The sequence below is a fragment of the Cuculus canorus genome, chromosome 6, assembly GCF_017976375.1.
Source record: "Cuculus canorus isolate bCucCan1 chromosome 6, bCucCan1.pri, whole genome shotgun sequence".
NCBI lineage: Eukaryota > Metazoa > Chordata > Aves > Cuculiformes > Cuculidae > Cuculus > Cuculus canorus.
The window spans coordinates 11,814,454-11,834,427 of NC_071406.1; the positions used below are offsets into that span (position 1 = coordinate 11,814,454).

At 37.7% G+C, this 19,974-nt stretch overlaps 1 protein-coding gene across 2 annotated transcripts in view; it reads left to right on the top strand.

Moving 5' to 3' along the window:
* Positions 1–19,974, top strand: part of MYLK (myosin light chain kinase) — a 212,455-nt gene that overhangs the window by 150,863 nt on the left and 41,618 nt on the right. For both annotated transcript variants that reach the window (XM_054069442.1, XM_054069443.1), the window contains 4 exons: positions 1,833–1,919; positions 13,112–13,162; positions 14,822–14,949; positions 17,921–18,074. In XM_054069442.1, the coding sequence (XP_053925417.1) occupies positions 1,833–1,919; positions 13,112–13,162; positions 14,822–14,949; positions 17,921–18,074 (420 nt within the window). The remainder of the gene's footprint in view (positions 1–1,832; positions 1,920–13,111; positions 13,163–14,821; positions 14,950–17,920; positions 18,075–19,974) is intronic.

The window sequence follows — 19,974 nt, forward strand, 5'->3', positions numbered from 1 at the left end:
AGAAGAGGCTTTAAGCAAGATCCTGTACCCTGGAACACCCTAACTACCACAGATGCAGAATGTTAAAGGATCATATCATGAAGTGCTTAGCACACAGTAGTTCTCCAGAGCTGCCCTTTGCAACTTTTAAACATCAGTCAGCTACGTGGTTTTTCCTTTGACTTTGTCCTCTGATCTCCTTCAAATAGTTGTTTTTCTTCCTGAAGCTTCCCTTAGCATATTTCCCACTTCAAGTTTCCTGCTGAGCAACTCATGTTCTAGGAAACTGAAGGTAGACATTGGCTTGCAAAGTCTTGATTATGAGAGGCTGTCAGCTAATGACATACTCATTCTGTGACGATGTGAATGGTGTTACATCAGCTGTCTGGTTCACCCTCGTAGTGGCGCCCACGGTGTTAGGATCACACTGCTCACATAATATTCAACACATTCCTCACCTGACTGTCTCATCTGCCTTTTACATTCCATACTGGCACACTGCTTTGTATAGCTGAGAAGAGGTTTTTTTAGCATGGCACCACAGCAAACTCCAGCTATTTGGAAGAGATGCCATTTGATACCCCATATCTGTGGCTGGTAGGGGGAACGATGGTTATTTTTATATTTGTGATCTAAACCTGCAATTAAAATTGCTCCCTTGTACTCAGTCTTCTGTCAGTATCCTGGATGCTGATTTTTAGACTCAACAATTAACTGTAAATATCATTATATTCCTCATCAGATTAGCTCAGGGACAAATCTGTAGAATCTGAGTGTCTGAACTCATATCTAGCACAGCTTTCTGCTCTGAAGTGTTTGCTAGGAGATTCTGTTTTCCCCTGTTAACGTTTTAGGAAAGTTGAGAGACAAACTTTCATGCTCTGGCATCTGGAAATAGATGACTAAAATAGGTGGTTCTGTAATGTTTGTGTTATCTTTTCTCTGATAATTAAATTTCAAACAGCTATCTCATGCACAAATCCTCTGAACGCTGAATACTTGAAAGATATAAATTGATACAGCTATTGCTGAGCTCATAATCCAGATTCGGTATCTTTTTTCCGAAAAGAAACCTCAAGATCAAACAGTCTAACAAGTGGAGCTCATTAGGATTTCCACTATATGACACACTGGCCATGAGATAACCTTGCTGAGAAAGGTTGCACCTTCTCATTATATGTGTCTATGTCATATGGGATACAGATGGAAGCGAGCTTGTATTGACTCTCAGCTGTCAGTGGAGCCTGCAGTGCTGAGTCGTTGATGGACATGAGATGTGCCAACTTAAGAATTACGAAACTCATCAAACTTGAGTCCTGTGGTGTTCCTTTTGCCATTTTTCTTTAGGAATGAATCAACATGTAATAATATTTTCTTGGAAAGATTTAAACATGCAGAGGAAATGCTGCTTTACAGAATGTATAGATCCTCTGTATAGATCACATAGACAATGGATAAAAGAATGACACACCAAGACATTCTTTTGGATTAAATGATGCCTCAAATATGCCTTAGTTTCCCTTTTCCATACACTGCCTAAAACAGATTCATGCACACTTTACTCTGTTCTATTCAGTTAAAATAGATCTCTCAGTTTAGATGGTGCCTCTTGTGTAGCTGCTTTCTCGGGTTCTAGTGTAGCTGCTTTCATAGAGGGCTTCTCTGCTCCCTCTTGCTTTTAGAATGTGACATTCTCCAGGAAGTCTGTCCAGAAAATCTTTCTTAAAAACCAGAAGGACAGTGATTTCCTCTAACTTTGCAGAAAGATCCAAAACAAACTGATGTTAATAGGCAGCTTTTTAGTTATTGATTTTTAAAGAGGATTTGTATTTTATTATTTGTTTTGATTGCAGATACTTCATCCACAAAGACCTCAAAGCCTACTGAGAAGAAGACCAAGAAGCCTAAGACCACACTTCCCCCTGTGCTGCCAACAGAGAGTAAGTGACAGTGATTTTCATTACTTCTCTTTTAGTGGAAACAAAAGAGTGCCTTAGGATTCTGTGGTCATTCCTTTCTGCTTGCAGTCATAGTATCAGAAGCTTGTGCTGTTTCTTTAACCCTTCCTCATAAGTAATGTGAAATGAGTTGTTGCCTTGTGGGGATTAGAAGTAAATGCTGAAACTGTGAGTTGAGACCTAGCCCACTCTATTCTCGGTTTTCAGTGATGGTGCAATAAACTTATAACACAGATTTATTTTTGACTGCCTCCTAAAGAGCATAGGATTTCTCAAGTAGTTTGCTTCAAGCTTTGTTGTGTCCAGTGTAGACGATATACTGTCTTACCATTGGCAGACCAGGTGTCTTGACTGAAATGTCCTGTAGCATAATCTGTTGTTTGTTCCATGACTACAGGGAGTGGTTTGGTGAATTTTACATTCTTTGTTTTAAGTCTAAACGCTTTTCTTGCTTTTAATGCTTTCTGAAATGACAAATCAGCTAGGAGTTCCCACGTTTGCCACTCCACATATAAACATTTGATTAAGGGGAAACTTTAAATGGTAAATCTAGCACAATAATGTCAGTTTAGAAATTCTTCGTGCCATTACTACTTTTGAAATTAAGCATCCATGGAATACAAATCTTAAATCAAACACTGGACTTTGAAGGTTGTCGAAGATGTCCACAATGTGAGTTCCTAAAAAAGATCTAAAGACATAGTTCTAATGGAAACTTGAAATATTTTATCCAGCTCATTCTCTCTCTAAAAAAAAAAAGAAGAAATAACCTGTAATCTGATTTTCCGGCTTGGAACATTTTCAGTTGCTTTCAGCAGGACTCAGGGCAGTTTTGTACTGATTGATGATCACAGGTAATAATTGTCCTTCTGGAACTGTTGACTTACATAGAGCTATGGCCTGGGCTGCAGCTGCTTCTGACTTGCTGGCTGAGCATTATAACTTTCCCTCCAGCCAATCATTTGGGAGGGTGGGAAGGGTCACACTGACATCCTCCACCTCTGCACCTGAGCTTCGAGTGTTGTAAATAACAGCAGTTAAAAAACATGATTTTTTTCTTGAACATCCATAGAAAAGAAGTTTCTAACACCATTTAAAGTTCTGAGGAGATAGTGTTTTGGATAGTGTTTTCTATGCACACAAACACATCCATCTGCTCTGATCCTCCCAGCAGGGTTATCAATTGCAGCTTTCCCAGGAGAAAGCATGAGTTGGGAACTAAGTGTAAATATGCAGATATATAACCTTATCCACATTCTGTTTAAATCACTGTTTGTCTTGCTGCTGATTTTAACAGAAGTTGGATATACATAGCAAAACAGAAGCTTGCAACTCTGACTTCAGAAATGATTGGGAAAAGGTTGAAATAATGCTGAATGGTTTCCATAAGGTTGCTCCGTGGCTTATTGTATCGGTATTTAAAGATCTTGTGCTTCTCATAAGCTCTTTTTTCAAAATACCTTTAAGACATCTTTCCTGTTACACTGAAAACATCAAGGTAACCAGAGGGAATGTTAGGAAGGTGGGTTTTGGAAGTGCTTTTGGAAAAATACTTATTTAATTTTAAAAGGATTTTGCTGCAGTGATTCCACAGTTGGTTTTCAACATCTCAGCCTCAGTGTTTGAGGTCTGTGAGTATTTGTCTGCCTGAAATGAGTGTTATATTTGTATGTTTGTCAGCAGCAAAATATACAGAACTGATCCAGTAAACTTCATTTTAAACTGAAATTGCTTTCAGATGTAGAGATTTTGAAGCTCCTTGTCTGAAAGAGAATGGGCTTAGTAAGTTAGATATTTGCGCAACTTTACTGTATTTCTCCTAAAAAGAAGGCTAATAAAGAATAAGTGTGAAGTAAACTGGCCCAGTCTAATATGGAGATATCTTTTTACTCTAATCTCTTCTCCTCTTTATTGTCATGTCAACTCACCGACAGTCCTAACGACGAGAAAGGTGTAAGGAATGATACTGAAGACAGAGAGAACAAAAATTCGTAATGATCCCACTGAATAAATTCTGACTTTTGAATAGTGAAATCAGTCACAACAGTATGTGTTGTATTGGACACAGAAGTTATATACTCTCTGTCATTTTTAGAAATAGTTCTCAGGGGGAAAAAAAATCCATATTGTCCATTTTCTGTACAAGTCAAATTTCATGGTTAGCAGCTATGTCAACCTGTTCTCCCATCAATGACTCTAAGTGATCCTTGGGTTTTGCCCTGGTAGAAACCTTCAGGAAAGTAATTACCTTTTACTTCTTGAAAACAAAGATCAATAAATTTCTTTTTGTGAAAGAGAATGAATGTTGTATGTTAATCTGTAGAATTTGTCTCCTTGTGAGAATAGCTGCTGACCCAGCTCATTCTGACAATGTTATTTTATTACTGGAAGTTTGGGTTTTGTAAGCTACAGAAATCTGATAGTAAGTAAAATTTTGGGCATTACCTCTTTTGAAATGCAATACTAGACTCTGGTTTAGAGAAGCAGTTATTCTCAGAAAAGCATCTATGAAGGCAATTTTGGAGCATTCAGTGTTTAAAGAGACCTCTAAATGGATGCTTGCAGTGTTAACATAAAGAAAGATTACTCCCATGATAGCAAATTAGGAAAATGACAATGTATTTATCTTTGCTTACAATTAATAGTCTGTCACCAGAATTTAGTAATAATTACGACTCTGCAGTATGCAACTCTGTACTAATAAATCAAACAAATAATAATGTTTATGAGAATAACAAACAAACCCAGCTTTGAATCTGAACAAAGTCAATCCTGAGGGACAACTGAGGAAGGACACCTCTGTTCTTAATGTTGGAATTGGTTCGTTCTTCACTGACTGTACTGACTTAGGCTTTGCCACTTGTGTATTTGTTAGGTGGATGTGAAGTGCTACTGAGTTAGAATAATAAAGTGTTATGTTTCTTCTGCACAGATATAAAAGACTAGAAGAGACACTGGAAAACTGGAAAATTGTTTATTTAAATTACCAAAACCACCTAGAAAATCTTCAGTTCCTAGTAAATAAATGGGTTTGGCCCAACAGACTGTGGAAAAATTGAAAGTGCTGCTTGAGATTTTTAAGAGTAAATAAGGATTTGATAGTTTATAAATAAATATTCTTCTTTTCAAAAAAAAAGATGTATTACTACTCCACACTTCCTAATATTTTGTCTTCCTTAGTATGTCTTCAGCTGAAGACCGAAAGAGCAGTAAATCAGAGCTGAATGAATTAGCCCAAGATCAGGCACATTCATTTTCAGCTCTATAACCCAACTTTCTTGACTGTCAGTCTCCTGGTTAGTTTGATGCCATATCCAAAATACTATGGATTTTTTTAAACTGGCATCTTAAAAATTTGCATAAAACAGGAGTTTTCCTTTCCAAAAGGAATTTTTCAATTCTTTTTCCCAAGATTTTCTGGGTGAAAAGGTATATTCCAACAGTTAGATGCTATTTCTTAAACTTCACCAATGCGACATAGCTTTACTATAGTAGGAAGAAACTGTATCCCAGTCATTGCTACTTAGAAAATAATTGACTTTAATGCTTTAGAAAATAACCCTCCTAAATCTAAGCACTGGATTAAAATGTTTGGAAAGAAATGCCCACTGTTTTTTGTAGGGCTAATTCCCAGCACTACTTCCAGTAAATATTAAGAAATGGCAACTATCACCTGTCATAATTGGTGGTATGAGAACCTAACAGGATATCCTGGATTCCCTCATCTGAGTAATACACTTCTTAAATTTGCTGTTCTCCTCTCCAAACTACACACATTGAAGGGCTGACCCAGCACAGAGTTAGACTGCACAAATATAAGTTCTTCTGCTCAGTTTAAAAAAAAAAAAAAGCTACAAAAAAGAACTTTCTCCACATTCCTTCAAGTAAAGAAGCCCAAAATACATTATTTAGTAGTATTTGGTATCTTGCTGATATAACTTATATATCTGCTACTGCATAAAATCTGTTTAATTTCATGGCAAACGTATTTTTGGTTAAGTAACGATGCGTTCTCTTGCTGACAGTTGTTAATAAAATGTGGCCACTGACACTGTCCAGATCAAATCCCCTGGAAGGCCGCGCTGTTATCTTCCCAGATCTGATTTCTCATTCTTGGTACTTGAATACAAGTCTGAGCAATGGCATCTCTGGAACAGTATCTCATAAAAGTAAATGTGTCAGCCAGGACTCCTCCTCATGTTCTATATTCTTTTTCATAGTGAGGGTGATTCTAAGCATTTTAATTACCATGGAAAAATTATGACTTGGTGGCCAAGTGATTAGCATGCAGTTCTGTTACTTGCTTTTCAATAAACAATCTTGTCAAAGAATCCAAGTCTGCAAGAAACATTTTAAGAAAATGTCATTAAAAAATTAAACTCAATGTGTCCAGTTTAGATAATATATAACTAAATCAGTAAACACTTAAGTTCTGTGTTGATTTCCTTCTACAAATATAAAATGAAACATGGCACTGATGAATATAAAATGTTTCAAAGTTTTCCTTCATGTCAGATTGTTTTGTCCATTTTATAAAACTTGCCACATTCTAAGGGAAGAACTCAGCTACTGAGAATTAATCAGGTCAGAGATGTTCTTTTAATTGCAGAAATAAGAGCACTGTGTGGCAGCTGTGATCTGCTGACTGCACTGCTGGTGTCCTTTTTGGTACCTGGGAGAGTCTGAGATGCTTTTAAGGGTCAATGAGGCTATGCAAATCCATTCTCTCAGTACCATTAATTTCCCAGAAGGTCCATATTTCTCCACTTCTGGCTGTTCCAAGAAGAACCAATACATTTTCTGAGGTAGGGTGTTAGAACAGTACAAGTAATGTTGCCAGGGAAGCTTCTGACCAAGGCTTTTCAAGAAAGAAAAAATCATATCTGTTTCTGAAAGGAGATGAAATTTCCTCTTTTAATATACGTAAATAAAATTGTCGTGAGCTGTTTTTAGGACCCAGATACGATTTCTCTGAAACTCTGAATAATGAAAGAGTGCTGACTTCATTCCTCGGGACAGGAGTCCATGGGTGAATGATTGAGGCACAAAGTCCATCAATCAAACTGGCTGAAATGAAAAGTGAGTGTAAGATCTTGGTGAGTCTGAAGGTTGGTTGCCTCCACAGATTAAAAGAAAATTAATTTACTGTATGTTTAAAGAGAGCAATGGAGAAACACTAATTTGCTGTGTAAACCAGTTCTCCTTGATGCCCAGTTCAGCAAAGTTTAACTAATGCCAGGTATGCATTTTGAATCTCAGCCAGGTTACTTTACAGCTCACACCATACTGACATTTTCCAAGTTAATGTTGGCATGGAACAGTATTTTCCATGTGTTTTTCATACAGTCCATCCTACATAGCTGTATGTTGACAGAAGATGACAAAAATGTTTATTGACTGTCTCATGCAGAGAAAAATGATTACAGTTTTTGCAACGTGGCCTTGAACTGTTAAGTCATTGACTAGAAATTGCAGATCTGAGGCATGTAATAGAAGCATTGACCAAAGCCTCTTCTCTATAAAACAAAGACCTAAATTCATGGGCTTAATTAATGTACAAAAGTACATAACATCTTGCTTTTCCCACTGAAATCATTTGGCGCTACAAATGATCCGACAGTGTTTTCCTACTTAGCAGACTTGGTAGCAGGCTGGTAACCTAGTTTAGATTGCTATTCCTACACACTTGGGCAAAACATTTTAACATCTAATTGTAGCTGTTCTTGCAGGATACGAGAAATACAAAATTAAATCTACATTTAAGAAATTAACATTGTTGTCTTGCTCTTAACAGAGGTTTTAGTGGAATTCATGTGACCTCTATTTGATACTGGGCTCTTCTGCACTGCTCAGATTTGCTTTAATTGCAGAAATTGCTCAAACACTGTGCTACCAGACTCCTGTGGAATTGTTTCTTCCTCCAGCCTAGCTGTTTCAAAATACTGAGTTACTTCCAGTGTACTGTGTTGCGTGATTGCAGCTCGGTGTGGGCTAGTATATGCTAGCCCTTTCTTGACTGGAAGGCAAGAGTATTTCCTGGATTTTTATTTTTCTTTTGAGAAGGGCAGTTGTTTTTAATGAAAAACAAGTAAAAACTATTAAAAACTATTCCAAAACATGCAAAACTCAAATAACTGACTTTCATGGCATTTGGTTTTCTAATTTGTGCTTGTCATCAAATTTAATATAGTTGATTTCTGGTTTATTGTATTTAGATAATAAACAGTTATTTGGAAACAGTATGAGGAATTTACTCTTTGAGAAGCAATGAAGCAGAACTGTTAAACTTTCCAGCCTTGATGAAGTGTTCAGGCTACTGGTGCTTAGTGCATTGTCACTGTCATTATTCTCTGTAGAAATTAGCATAGGTTCGTGAATGTATGAATAAATCGGTAAGTAACGATGAGCCGTCTTTTTCTACCGCAATTGTAGCCCTCACCTTTCTCTTTTGCATTTTTTTCTGTCCTAAAACTCTGAAAACTTTTTGTAGCTTGAAGGAAGTCTGTGATAGAAGCAAGGGTAGAACTGAATAATCAATTGACCTGAGCAGAAGGCCAAGTTGTTGGTTTTTTTTTTCCCTGTACTACAAGGTCTCAGTCACTCCAAGATTTCCAGTATAGCAGTGAGTAGTAAAGCTTTACAGACAACAGTCACCTTTGATTCAGACCCTGATATCTATCCCTGGAAGGGTCTGAAGAAGGTTATATGTGGGACAGAAAGACTTCACATCCCACATGTCTGAAGCAATCAAATGCGGTAGGGAAGAAGGGCCAGAGACTTGAATCTGGATTTTCTGTCTCCGAAATAAATATTCTTTTATGATGGTATCTGACACATTATAGACATGACCTTTTTCACTTTCTCTTAAAGGAAACTCTGAGAAAAACAATTTAATTCCTCTCAGAAGATGAATTCTTGAAAAGTTTTGTGAGTCTTGAAAAGGGGAAAATGCAGTATTAGAGCGCGTCACTAGCCCTTCTCCTGCCGTGAGCTAAAATGAGAGTATTCCAGCCAGCAGACAGAAGCAGGGAAATGTCTTGCTTCTTATGTTAATGGATTAAGGTATTTACTGAACTTGTTTATCAAGTGCTGAAATCCATCACTAGAGAAGACATGCACATAATTTTAGGCACATCCCTTAAGAAAGACAGTAGGAATTATGGACTGGTTGGAAATGCTATCTTGAGTACTAATGTTTTTTTCAGACTGTAAGAGTTTTACTTCACGCTTTATGAAAGCAAGTTGTGCAGAGGAGGGCTATGCCTATTCTTAGTAAAATTCCAAAAAAGGGAAACAAAAAGAAAGACGGAGGCTTCAGAATGTATCTGCTCTCACGAATTCAATGTTAAGGCAAAGAACAGCACAACCAAACGTCCCACAGCTATCAGCCTATATGAGATCTTTCCCTTTTTAGATTATGTCCCCCACCCGAGACACAAACTCCCTAAGAGGCAAACCTGCTTGTAAACTTATGTAAATACCAGCCTTGTAATGTTTACATTAAGTTTTTTCTAGAAGGCGAATTAATTTAAGGAGGGAATATCATGTCCTTTTTTTTTTCCAGACTGGTTTTCAGCAGCTTCAGCCTGTTTCAATGTAAATATCAAAAGAGAGACAAACTTTTTTTTTTTTTTAAAGCAGCACAAGCAGACTTGAATTAACATTTCCAAGAGGCTCATATATTTTAATGAAAACAATCATTTGACCTTCTCAACTTTAGATAATGTTATTAGATTTTTTTCACTAACTGTCTCCAGCAGCTCTTGAAATAAAAGCTGCATTTCAAAAACATGCGTGAGATGACCTGCCGTTCTTAAGGAAGATCTAAGAATAGTGGAGTGGATGCCATTAGCCAAAGAAGTCAACTTCACATACCCAGAGATATATCCTTGTTCTTACCCTCTTCCATACTGCCCCTGCCTTTCATTTCTGCTCAGGGCTATTTGTGTCTGCGAAACAGGATATAGAGCTAGACCTTCCAGCAACCCTTTGCAATCTGCATGGTTTGATGAAGTCCAGTGACAGTTTGTATATCCTCAGTTAAGTGAATTTAATGTCCTCCTGGGTAAAAAATAAAATTTAACAAAAATTTTTTATTTGCATATAAAAATCAGTATCCTAGCTGAATGAGGTGGTGGGTTTGTGTTCTTTACTTTGCTGCTATGGAAATCTTCATTTTGGTGAGAACCTTTAAACTGTTTAAGCACAGACCTTGGTTATTCCAGAGCTAGAAGGGACACCATGCACTTATTCCACCTACAGAGTAAATGTAATACCTGGTGGTTCATTATACATCCTAGCCTGTATAGAAACATTGTTCTCTAACGGTGATAAATTGAATGTCATTGACTGTCGTTATGAATGAACGAATTGCATTATTCCAGTCTGAGAAAAGTTAGAGGGGTATCAGAGTATATAGGTATCCATCCTCTGCCTGTATTTTGCAAGTGCAGAGAATGACATTGTCCGCCAGGAGGAAAAAAGTCTTGAGACGTTAAGAGTCAGACTGAAACATGAACATTTGGAGAGTGTGATGACTCCACCATTACGTTGCTTGTTAACTAAGGTACTGCAACAAATATAACAATGGAGGCCAAGAGGTGATAGCTGAGCAGATTAAGAAATCTGCTTTTCCTCCTATTTGTCTGCACTGACATTTCTGAAAAATTGCAATAGTGTGTGAAACCCAGGATGGCACTTGACAAATGGTGCTCTTTCCTCGTTGTTGGTGTTTTTTGTTCATGTCAGGCTCAACGGCGTGTGGAATTAATGAAATTCATGTCATTACTTTAGCTTGTATCAAAAGCCACTATAGTTCAGAGGAGATACCCAACAGCTATTTCATTCTTAGTTAAGAGAAGAGCAGAGAATCTGATGTCAAATACAGTGCGCACGCACACAAAAATATTTACATGTTTTTAAATCTTATAGCTAAATTAGTTTCATGGGATTGTGCATCTAATGAATAAGCAATGGATTACTTCCATTAACAGGGATGTTTAACAAGAGATGATAGGCCAGACTTCACAGCCCTTCCAGCTGGCACCCGATCATATGACTAGCTTTATACATGTAACTGTGACTGTAGCCTGAAATAAATGAGTTTCAGCTCAGAGTGTGACCATACAATGACAAAGACAAATGCTGTTTTGAAAAAACCACTTGTTGCCAATGCTCATACAGCTTGGACAGGAAAGAGAAGATGAAAATATATTTACCATCACTTACGACAGCAGCCAGGGTACACCAGTCTGTTGGTGGCCTGAAAAGTAAAGGATGCTTTTAATGAGCTATTTGAAGGCCCCCATTTAAACAGACTTAAGCCCATATGGAAGACGTGGCAGGACAGATACCTAGCTCATGCCCTGGTGGTCCACTTATGCTGGGATAAACACCTCACAATTACTAATCTAAACCTTTAACTAATTCGGTTAAGCTGTCAGTCATTTAAGAAAGGCTTCCTTGGGGCGTATCCAACTATTCTTTTTTAACTCAGCCATAAGTACTGCAAGAATATCCTGCCTCTTCAGTATTGTGGTTCTGATTCCGATAAAATCAATAAAGACGGAGCATATAGAAGCTAAGCATACTTTGAGAGATAATTGCTATGAAATGGAAGTTTACAAAAACTTTTTCTGTATCCGGTGCACAGTGAAATATTCCCCAGAATGAACTAAATAAACACTGGTGTTACCAGCTAAACCATAATATAGCTATTAAAGCATTTGGTCTCTTAACAATGTATAGCACATCAGTTACTGTCTCTAGTGTAGACTCTTAAACCTTAAAATCAGTCTTCGCATTAGTCTGTTGCTTGAGATATAACATCAGAGACCTGTGATGGTTTCACAGCTCCTGGCTCCTTGTTCACGGGGCATCAAATGATGTGTTCCCTGGGCGTTATGTACAGCTTGTATTTTGCTGTAGCAAAGAGTGTTAAAATAAAAGCCTTTCTTTGTCAGTTTGGTGGATTTTTATGGATTATTTTTGCTGCTCAATGTCTTGCTGCTTTCAAATAACTTAGGTAAACAACGAACTGAAAAATGCAAACCTTTTGAGACTGTTATGGCTATCACTCGGCACCTTTATACATGCTGCCAGATATTCAAAAGCACTTAACAGATACTGCCTCTGTTGGAGGCAATAACATCTTAAAAGTCAGACTACTTAAATCAAGCTGCATACTTGAGTATAAGAAAATAAGAAACGTCCTTTCACAGCAGAGGCCATCCTCTGACAGGGATGCTTAGATTAGCAGATAGAGAGAGATTGCTATAAAAGAAATTAACCCCTCCACTTCTGGAATTCGGGGTTTGAACACATCCAGACTGTTACATTTAACGGCCACCGCTAATTCTAACGCCTATGAATTTGTCCTTTTGAACCTACTTATGGTTTTGTCTTGCAAAACACTACTTGTCTGTGAACTTATCTTATGAATGCTATGTATTGAAATTCTTCCTTTGTTTCTTTTATGCCTGCTGCCTGATAGTTTAATTGGGTGGCTCCTAGTTCTTTTGTGAAAAATAGTTAGTAGTCATTTTCTACCTACCTATCTGCCTGCTCTACTGTCTTTTTACCTTCATTCACAATTTGTAGAACATTGTTGTCCCCACATTTATGTGCCCAGGTTTCAAATTCTGATTTGACCCTTTTTCTTGTGACTGTAGCAAAAAGTTGTCCCCACCTAGGGAAGAGGATGAGGCAGATGAGTGACACTAGTTTTTACTGTCTATAGATCACTGTTTCTTTCCTAGCTTGCAATGGGTGTAAGAAGTAGTATATGGTGTTAACTACCCTAATTCTAACTGACCTCATTCACATTAATTATGCTGGAAATCTGGGCAGAAATTCAGTATGAGGTGGATTTTGGCCAGGTGTTTTTTACCCCAGTTAGACTGCTGTAAGGAATGGAGTATGACGGTATGGGAGACGTGTAGCAGATTGCTTTGATTCTTTTAAAAGTTCTGGCTTCAGCTGTGAATATTCTGAGGAGCATTCAGGATAATGAAAGTGTTTTTAAGAAGTATTTATAGTTCTTGAGTTTAATAGGCTGAAAGACATACTGGATTTTCAACTGCCAACAAAGCATCACTATGGTTGTAAGCTTTGCAGTTAAGCTGGTACCTTCCAAAACTCACCTTTGAGGTAACTTCTTTTTTTTTTTTAACTAGGTGAAGCAACAGTGAAGAAGAAACCAGCTCCAAAGACTCCTCCAAAAGCAGGTAATTTGTTGCATGTGCCATGTAGGAACATATAATAAATCAATACAGTTTTAAAGAACAGACACCACTTTTCTAAGTAGAACTGTTTACCTACTGAATTTACTTGTAGATGTGCATAAACGGTGAGTATGAAGTTCTACGAGGAGAAAACTGGAATGCAAAGTCTATTTTTCAAATTCATTTATAAGCTTACATTGTGCTAAGACTTAAGTTATGAGCATCCAAAAATGTTACTATGGAATAAGTTATAGCAAGATCCTTCTGTATGTTACCGGTAGTGTTGTGACAACACACCTTCGCCTTCAATGAAAGGGATTTTTCTGTGTTTCTCAGAATGCCACTTCTGGATGAGTAGCCACCACAGAGCCGTCGATAGGTTCTACATTTCTTCATAACTGGCATTATGGAAACCTGTTCATGTGTTTGCACTCTGCTGGGCAAAGCTATCTGTATTTAAAGTTACGCAGAATGTTCCCTTATAGGAAACTGCTTTGGATGTCTTAAAGCTTTGTGAAACTTTCAAACTGTTGAAGCTGTTTTCTTTGCCAGATGCATGCCTCAGCCTAGTTTCCTTCAGATATCTCGAAACAAAAATGCTTTTCAAAGAACAAGTCAAGGAAAAAAAATATTGTTTTAATTACATTGAAAAGAAAAAGCACCTTTATCTTGCTCAGTAGCCCTGTGCTTTGGACAGGAACATTACATTTGACAGTGTTACAGAAAGCTTTTTACTGTTTCTGTCAAAATGTCCTCAAATCTGCACACATACACACACCCAGTCCCCCAGATATTTTATACTGTGCTGCTTCTGTAAAACAATAGAATAAGTTCTACCCTGGAGTTGTCCAGGCTGTGATACTTGGGGATACATCTGTCCCTAGCAGCTACCAGGTGTCTGGCACAGTCAGTGTCACAACTGAGAATCAGAAAACAGCTACAGAGTCACTATTAGCAAAAGACATGTTCCGCCATCTGTTAATACTCAGGCAGTGAAAGGGAAGAGGAGGTAAAATACCTGATCCAGACACAGAGGAGCATGAATGGGACCACAAGATTCAAAAGAAGCACTGTAATACACAACCAAAAGGAGCTGTCATTGCTCACAGGAAAATTGAGTATGATGGAGAAAGACATCAGTTTCCTGCCGTGTACCTCCCATAGATGTCCCACATGATGGTAACTCATCTACTGAAGCCACATTCTTCAGAGGCAGATGTTGAGTCTTAAATTTTCTGGATGCTGTTGATGATATTACAGAGAAGGTTTGCAGACCCTTCAGCACATGCATATTGTTATGAAATTAGCTGGAGCCATTCTTCAAAAGTAGAGAGTGCAAAAGAAAAAGGAAGTTTTTCTGAGAACCCTAGCCAGAATTTCATAACTTGTGTCATTGGAATCAGTGGTAGGTCTTAACGCTTTGTGCCTTTGAATTTCCGTACCTTGGTCTTGCAGGAGTAAACTTCTGATAGGTAGATTGTTAATACATGACTACAGTTGAATTAACAATGTCCACGGGGTTGTTTCATTGCAAGCAAGAGATAACTGCTAATTTGGATTTCAAATGCTGCTCTGAAACTGTTGAGCTGAGAGCTGTATATCTGAATTTTGAGAAAAAGCGAAAGTATAGTCATCTAAAGAGATATTTTTATTTTTCATCAGCTACTCCTCCTCAGATTACTCAGTTCCCAGAAGACAGAAAAGTCCGTGCAGGTGAATCGGTGGAACTCTTTGCCAAGGTGGTTGGAATGGCACCTATAACTTGTACCTGGATGAAATTCCGTAAGCAGGTAAATTGTTTCCTGGTCCATTTTAGCAGTCATTGAAAAAGTAGAGCTGGATGGGAGCTCCAATGACCCATCTTGTCCATCTCCCTTCCCCAGGAAGTGACAAACTTCATGGCATTGCTGCCAGATGTTTTGCTCACCTCTGCTGAAAACATTCCAGTGATGAAGATTTCACGACCTCCATTAGCAGCTTGCTTAAATATCCATAGGATTAGATGTTTTTTCCTAATGCAAAACCCAAATCTTTCTTGCTGCCTGCTGCCTGTCCCCTCCTGTAACAAATAACTGTTCCTTTGAGAAAGCCTTAGACCATGCAATTAAAAGATAAGTAATGTGGAAGGTATGCGAAAAGTATCTGTCACAGGAAATGATTCCTTCAAAAATAGCCTCCTTTTCACTGATGCTTGGTCTGAAGTTATGACAGAGGGGCAAAATGCCGTATAAGAAGCTTGAGAGAAATGTCTTACAACACAAACGTCGCCATGCAAGGCACAGCAATTTTGCTGCTGTGAGAGCCCTCATCCCCTAGCTTTAAAACTCCTCCTACTTGAATTAATTTCTTTGAATGATACTACATGTGTCCGTAAGGGCAGTTTCTAAAGAAAGTTGCTTTTGAGAATAATAAACGACTTTAAATCAAATAATCCAATATGTAAGTACAAACTGGAAGATGAAGTGCAAATACGAATATGTACTGTAGCTGCTACTCAGTTTATTTAATTCTGAACTTGTTATGCACTCTATAGAACATAAATTAAAAAATCCTCCTCCTACAAGGAAGTTTTGACTCTAAATCTAGATGTGTCAGCATTCAATTGAAAGAATTCAAAACAGTTTGCCAGTGCAAAGGGTATTCCAGAGTCCATCTTTGCTAACCCCAAATAACCTCTTCCTTTAAAGGAAAGGATATCTTTTTCTTGAACTCCTATATTTTCTTAGACTTCTTTGGTTTCAAGGCTGGAGTTAAGAAGTGGCCTACTCATTTCTACAAAAATAGGTCTCAGAAGCTGTAGTGGCTTTTAGGGTCCTGTTTTGGTGTGCACTGCCTTAGCACATGGGTAAAATGTACCCCTCAAATGTGAGTTTCTAGTTTGTGCAGAATTCTGAGTTCATTGTTGAATACAACAATCCTATTTATATAGATTTCAAGGCTACTTTTATATACAAAATGTATGTGATAACGGAGACCAGCAGCTCAGAATACCCATATCAGATCCAAACCCAGTGACTCTACACCCTTTTTCTTTCCTCTTTAGTTATTCACTATGAGACACTCTAAAGATATGCAAAATAATACATTAAAATTAAACATAATTTTTAAAGGCTTCATTATAGCAGATGAATAAGATAGAAAATGAAAAAAAAAACTTCAGGAAGGTTAATAAACGTTGTAGAAGGACAGGTGAGGGCAGCAGTCTTTCCTTTATTGAACTAAATGGTCAGCCAGTTACTCTGTACTGTGCTGCGCCATTAATTTGCATTAATATCTTTACTTAAAGAAATGGAATGTCACAAAGTTGTATATGATGACAGTCTAGTCGAGGGATTCTAGAACTGTTCTCAGTTAAAATACTGGGAAGGCCTTTGGAAGCCTCTTCCAGTTTTAGGTGAGTTATTGGAGCTTCTTAACTTCGAGCAGCAACACTCTTTTTGGAACGCAGGGATCCACCTTCCTGTTCCCCACAACCATCGTAAGCCACTGAGCATCCTTTCAGGACTTTCTCTGCATAATACAGAACTAGTTCTAGGACTGATTGTTTTTATTCCTGTTACCCATTGGTTAACTGTAATGAAGCAAAGCGTATAAGCCAGTGTACACTCACAAAAGAACTAAGTACAAGGCAGGGAATAACTTTCAATATAATTTAAACTTTAATCTTACATGATCCCATTTACTAAGTTGTTCAAATCAGTGTGGCAGCATCTTTTCCAGGTTACTTTTGGACATATAGCAATGCATGTGTTCTGTCTCAGTTCAGGAGAAAGCCTGGAAAGTCCTGCTCTTGGCCTTGTAATTTCTTATTCTCTGAATGTATGAAACAAGATAAGACAAACTAAATATCCTTCATTTTTAATGAAATTCTGAGAATGAGTTAGAAGAGTCACTTATCTAAGAAGGAAGTGGTGGGAGGAAGAAGGGCATTGACTTTGTGTTGTCTGTTTCATAAGAACACAGTGTACAGCTCCATAATTGCAGTGTAGCATTATGAGGTTTTTAAATAATCTGTCATGTCTCAAACTAATACTGATTAAAATCTAACTCTCCTTGGCTATTTATGCTGTGATAGCTTTCTCTTAATTAAAAACTAATTCATAATATGCCTGTTGTATTCAGCTGAGATTTTGATTTTTGGCTCTCCAGAAAATAAAAATAGCTTAGGATGGCTAAATCTGCTCCTTGTGCGTCTCTGCATAGCTGTAGCTTTACATCTCCATTTCAGGAAGCATCATCTTCAACTGTTCGAACAAGAAACTGTTACCCTGTTTTATGCAGAAGTACAGAACAAGGCTGGTTAAGACAAGAGGGTAGAGGTCACAGTTATGGATGATTTGCACATTCGGCCTCTAAATGGGAATGGCAAGTTAATTAGGGTATTTGGAGCTAAACCCTTGTTCCACTGAGGTCTCTGCGAGACATGAGACCCAATTTTTGTTCTTTTGCTAATTATGCAGTTTGCACTTTCAGCTGTTAAAGAGGATTTAGAAATTGAAACTCCCGTTCCTTAGTGCAGTCTCACAAACACCAGTGCTCCCTGTTGCCTTTGCAGGACTGGAACCATTACAATATTCCACTTAATTTCTAGATATTTTCTGTTGATTACTCTCTTTACCAGCTGCACATATTCACTGCTGTAATAGAGTTATCTGCATATAACACTCAATATAATAACCTTGTATTGTAATTTGAGCTGTTTCAGATATCAAGAAATTCATTCCATGAAATATTTATTTCTTTTTATTTTGAATTTGGCAGATTGAAGAAAATGAATATATTAAAATTGAAAATGCCGAAAACAGCAGCAAGCTAACAATATCATCAACAAAGCAGGAACACTGTGGATGTTACACTCTAGTTGTAGAGAACAAACTTGGCAGCAGACAAGCACAAGTCAACCTTACCGTTGTTGGTAAGTACATAATAAAGTTTTAGATAGTCATTCTTCAGACATCATATTTGCTTTATATATTATGATATGCCAAAAAAATAAATAAAATAATCATATAAGTTAAGATTTAAATTAAAAACTAGAACTTTAAAAATCTGGACTGGACAGTAACATTGTAGTATGTTTAGTGGGGCTATACAGTGTTTTATTTTGAAAAATTGATAATTGCAGTTGGAGGTACAAAAAGGACTTCAAAAAAAGCACAAGAGAAAAACAGCTCGTTTCTCTGGGTTTTTTTGTTAGATACCAGCTCTTTTTTCCATTTAATGTTTGCAGCATCCAGATGTTTGCTAGCCTGCAGATTTTAAAACTGTTAGTTCAGGAAGGTTTGAGGTGGTTTCTATTAGACTGTAAATTTGAAAACATCCTGTTGCTTGGGGGAAGATCTTATCCTTTTAATGGAAATTCCTACCATTGTCTACTGTTTTATAGTGACAGAAAGCAGTGAATAAAGGCACTCTTGTTTTGAATATATGGGCTTTTACACACACATATTTTAAAGCTTCAAACAACCTTGGCAGATGACACATTCAGGCCATCAAGTTTGTGTATCAGGCTGTGGACAGCTGCAGACAGTAGTAGTCTGGTGGACAGTTGCAGTATGTTTGCAGGTAAGACTGCAGCCTAGATCTAGAACAACTAGTTGAGTATCAGGCAAAATCTAGAGCTGTGACATCTAGCTCTGGAAGGGCTAATGAATCCATCTGGATGTGGATACACAGCAAATGGTTTCCAGGGAAATCCAAGGAAGTTCTACAAGCAAAGAGGGTGATTTGTTTAAAATGTTAGTCTGCTCCCCTCTAACATGAGTCGTTAATGTTATTAAGGGGAGTTACCTATAGCCTGCAGAGGAGTCTTGGCACAAGGATGGGGGAGGGCAGAGCTTGCCCAGGCATTTGGACGAATCCTAGTTCAACTAGCAAGGCTGCATCCTGATCACACACTCAGAACTGCATTCGCTTTGCTGTCCTGGCAGATATGTGGGCTAGCAAGCAAGTGAAGAAATGCAGATATAAGGCCAAAGATGAAAATCTTGACTATAATTAAATCAATGGCAAAATACCGTTAATGCAGGTTAGACTGGAAATTCATTCCAGCAATCCAGTGAATAACATACAAAGTTTCATGAGCAGAATCACACTTTCAAGTACAATCTCCACTGTTAAAGAATGAATGTCCTTCAGTTGCATATTGTTGTACGTATTGTCCATAGAGGCCTTCTGATTATTTAAACTAATTTCTTTCATCTAATCTATGACTTAGTTGCAGTTGAAAAATAACTGAATGAACGAGTATAAATATCAAGCAGATTCCAGCCATGTGCCAGAGAATTCAAGAATAGAAGAAAATGGAATAAGTATTTTTCACATGATGCATGGATAAATTGTACTACTCCTTCCAACAGTGAAGTGTACAGGTCAGAAGTATAGCTAAGTTAAAAATGAAGACCGTGAAAAACAGGTCCTTGATAATCATCATATACATTGTTCTGGCTACAGCTTTTGGCTCCAAAGCCTCAACACAGCTGATCAGCAGATAGTAGTATGGCTGGAGATTAATCAGTCTTTACATCTCACTTTTTTTCACTCTTCCCTAGGAAAGTGCTGCAGGCTGCAAACTCTAGGAGGTTACTGGGCAAGATGGATTTTTTTTTTTTAAGTGTACTAAGCTGACAATTCCTGTTATCCTGTCACTATGTGAGCCTTGACTCATTATTATATAAGTCACTGTTTTATATCCTTGGGAGTTAATTGGCTTGAAAGACTTTGAATTCTATATCCTTATAAAGCTACATCTCAGTCTCCAGCTTTGCTCTTCCATGAGAAATGTGCCAGAGAACAGTGGGATTCCCAGGGATGCT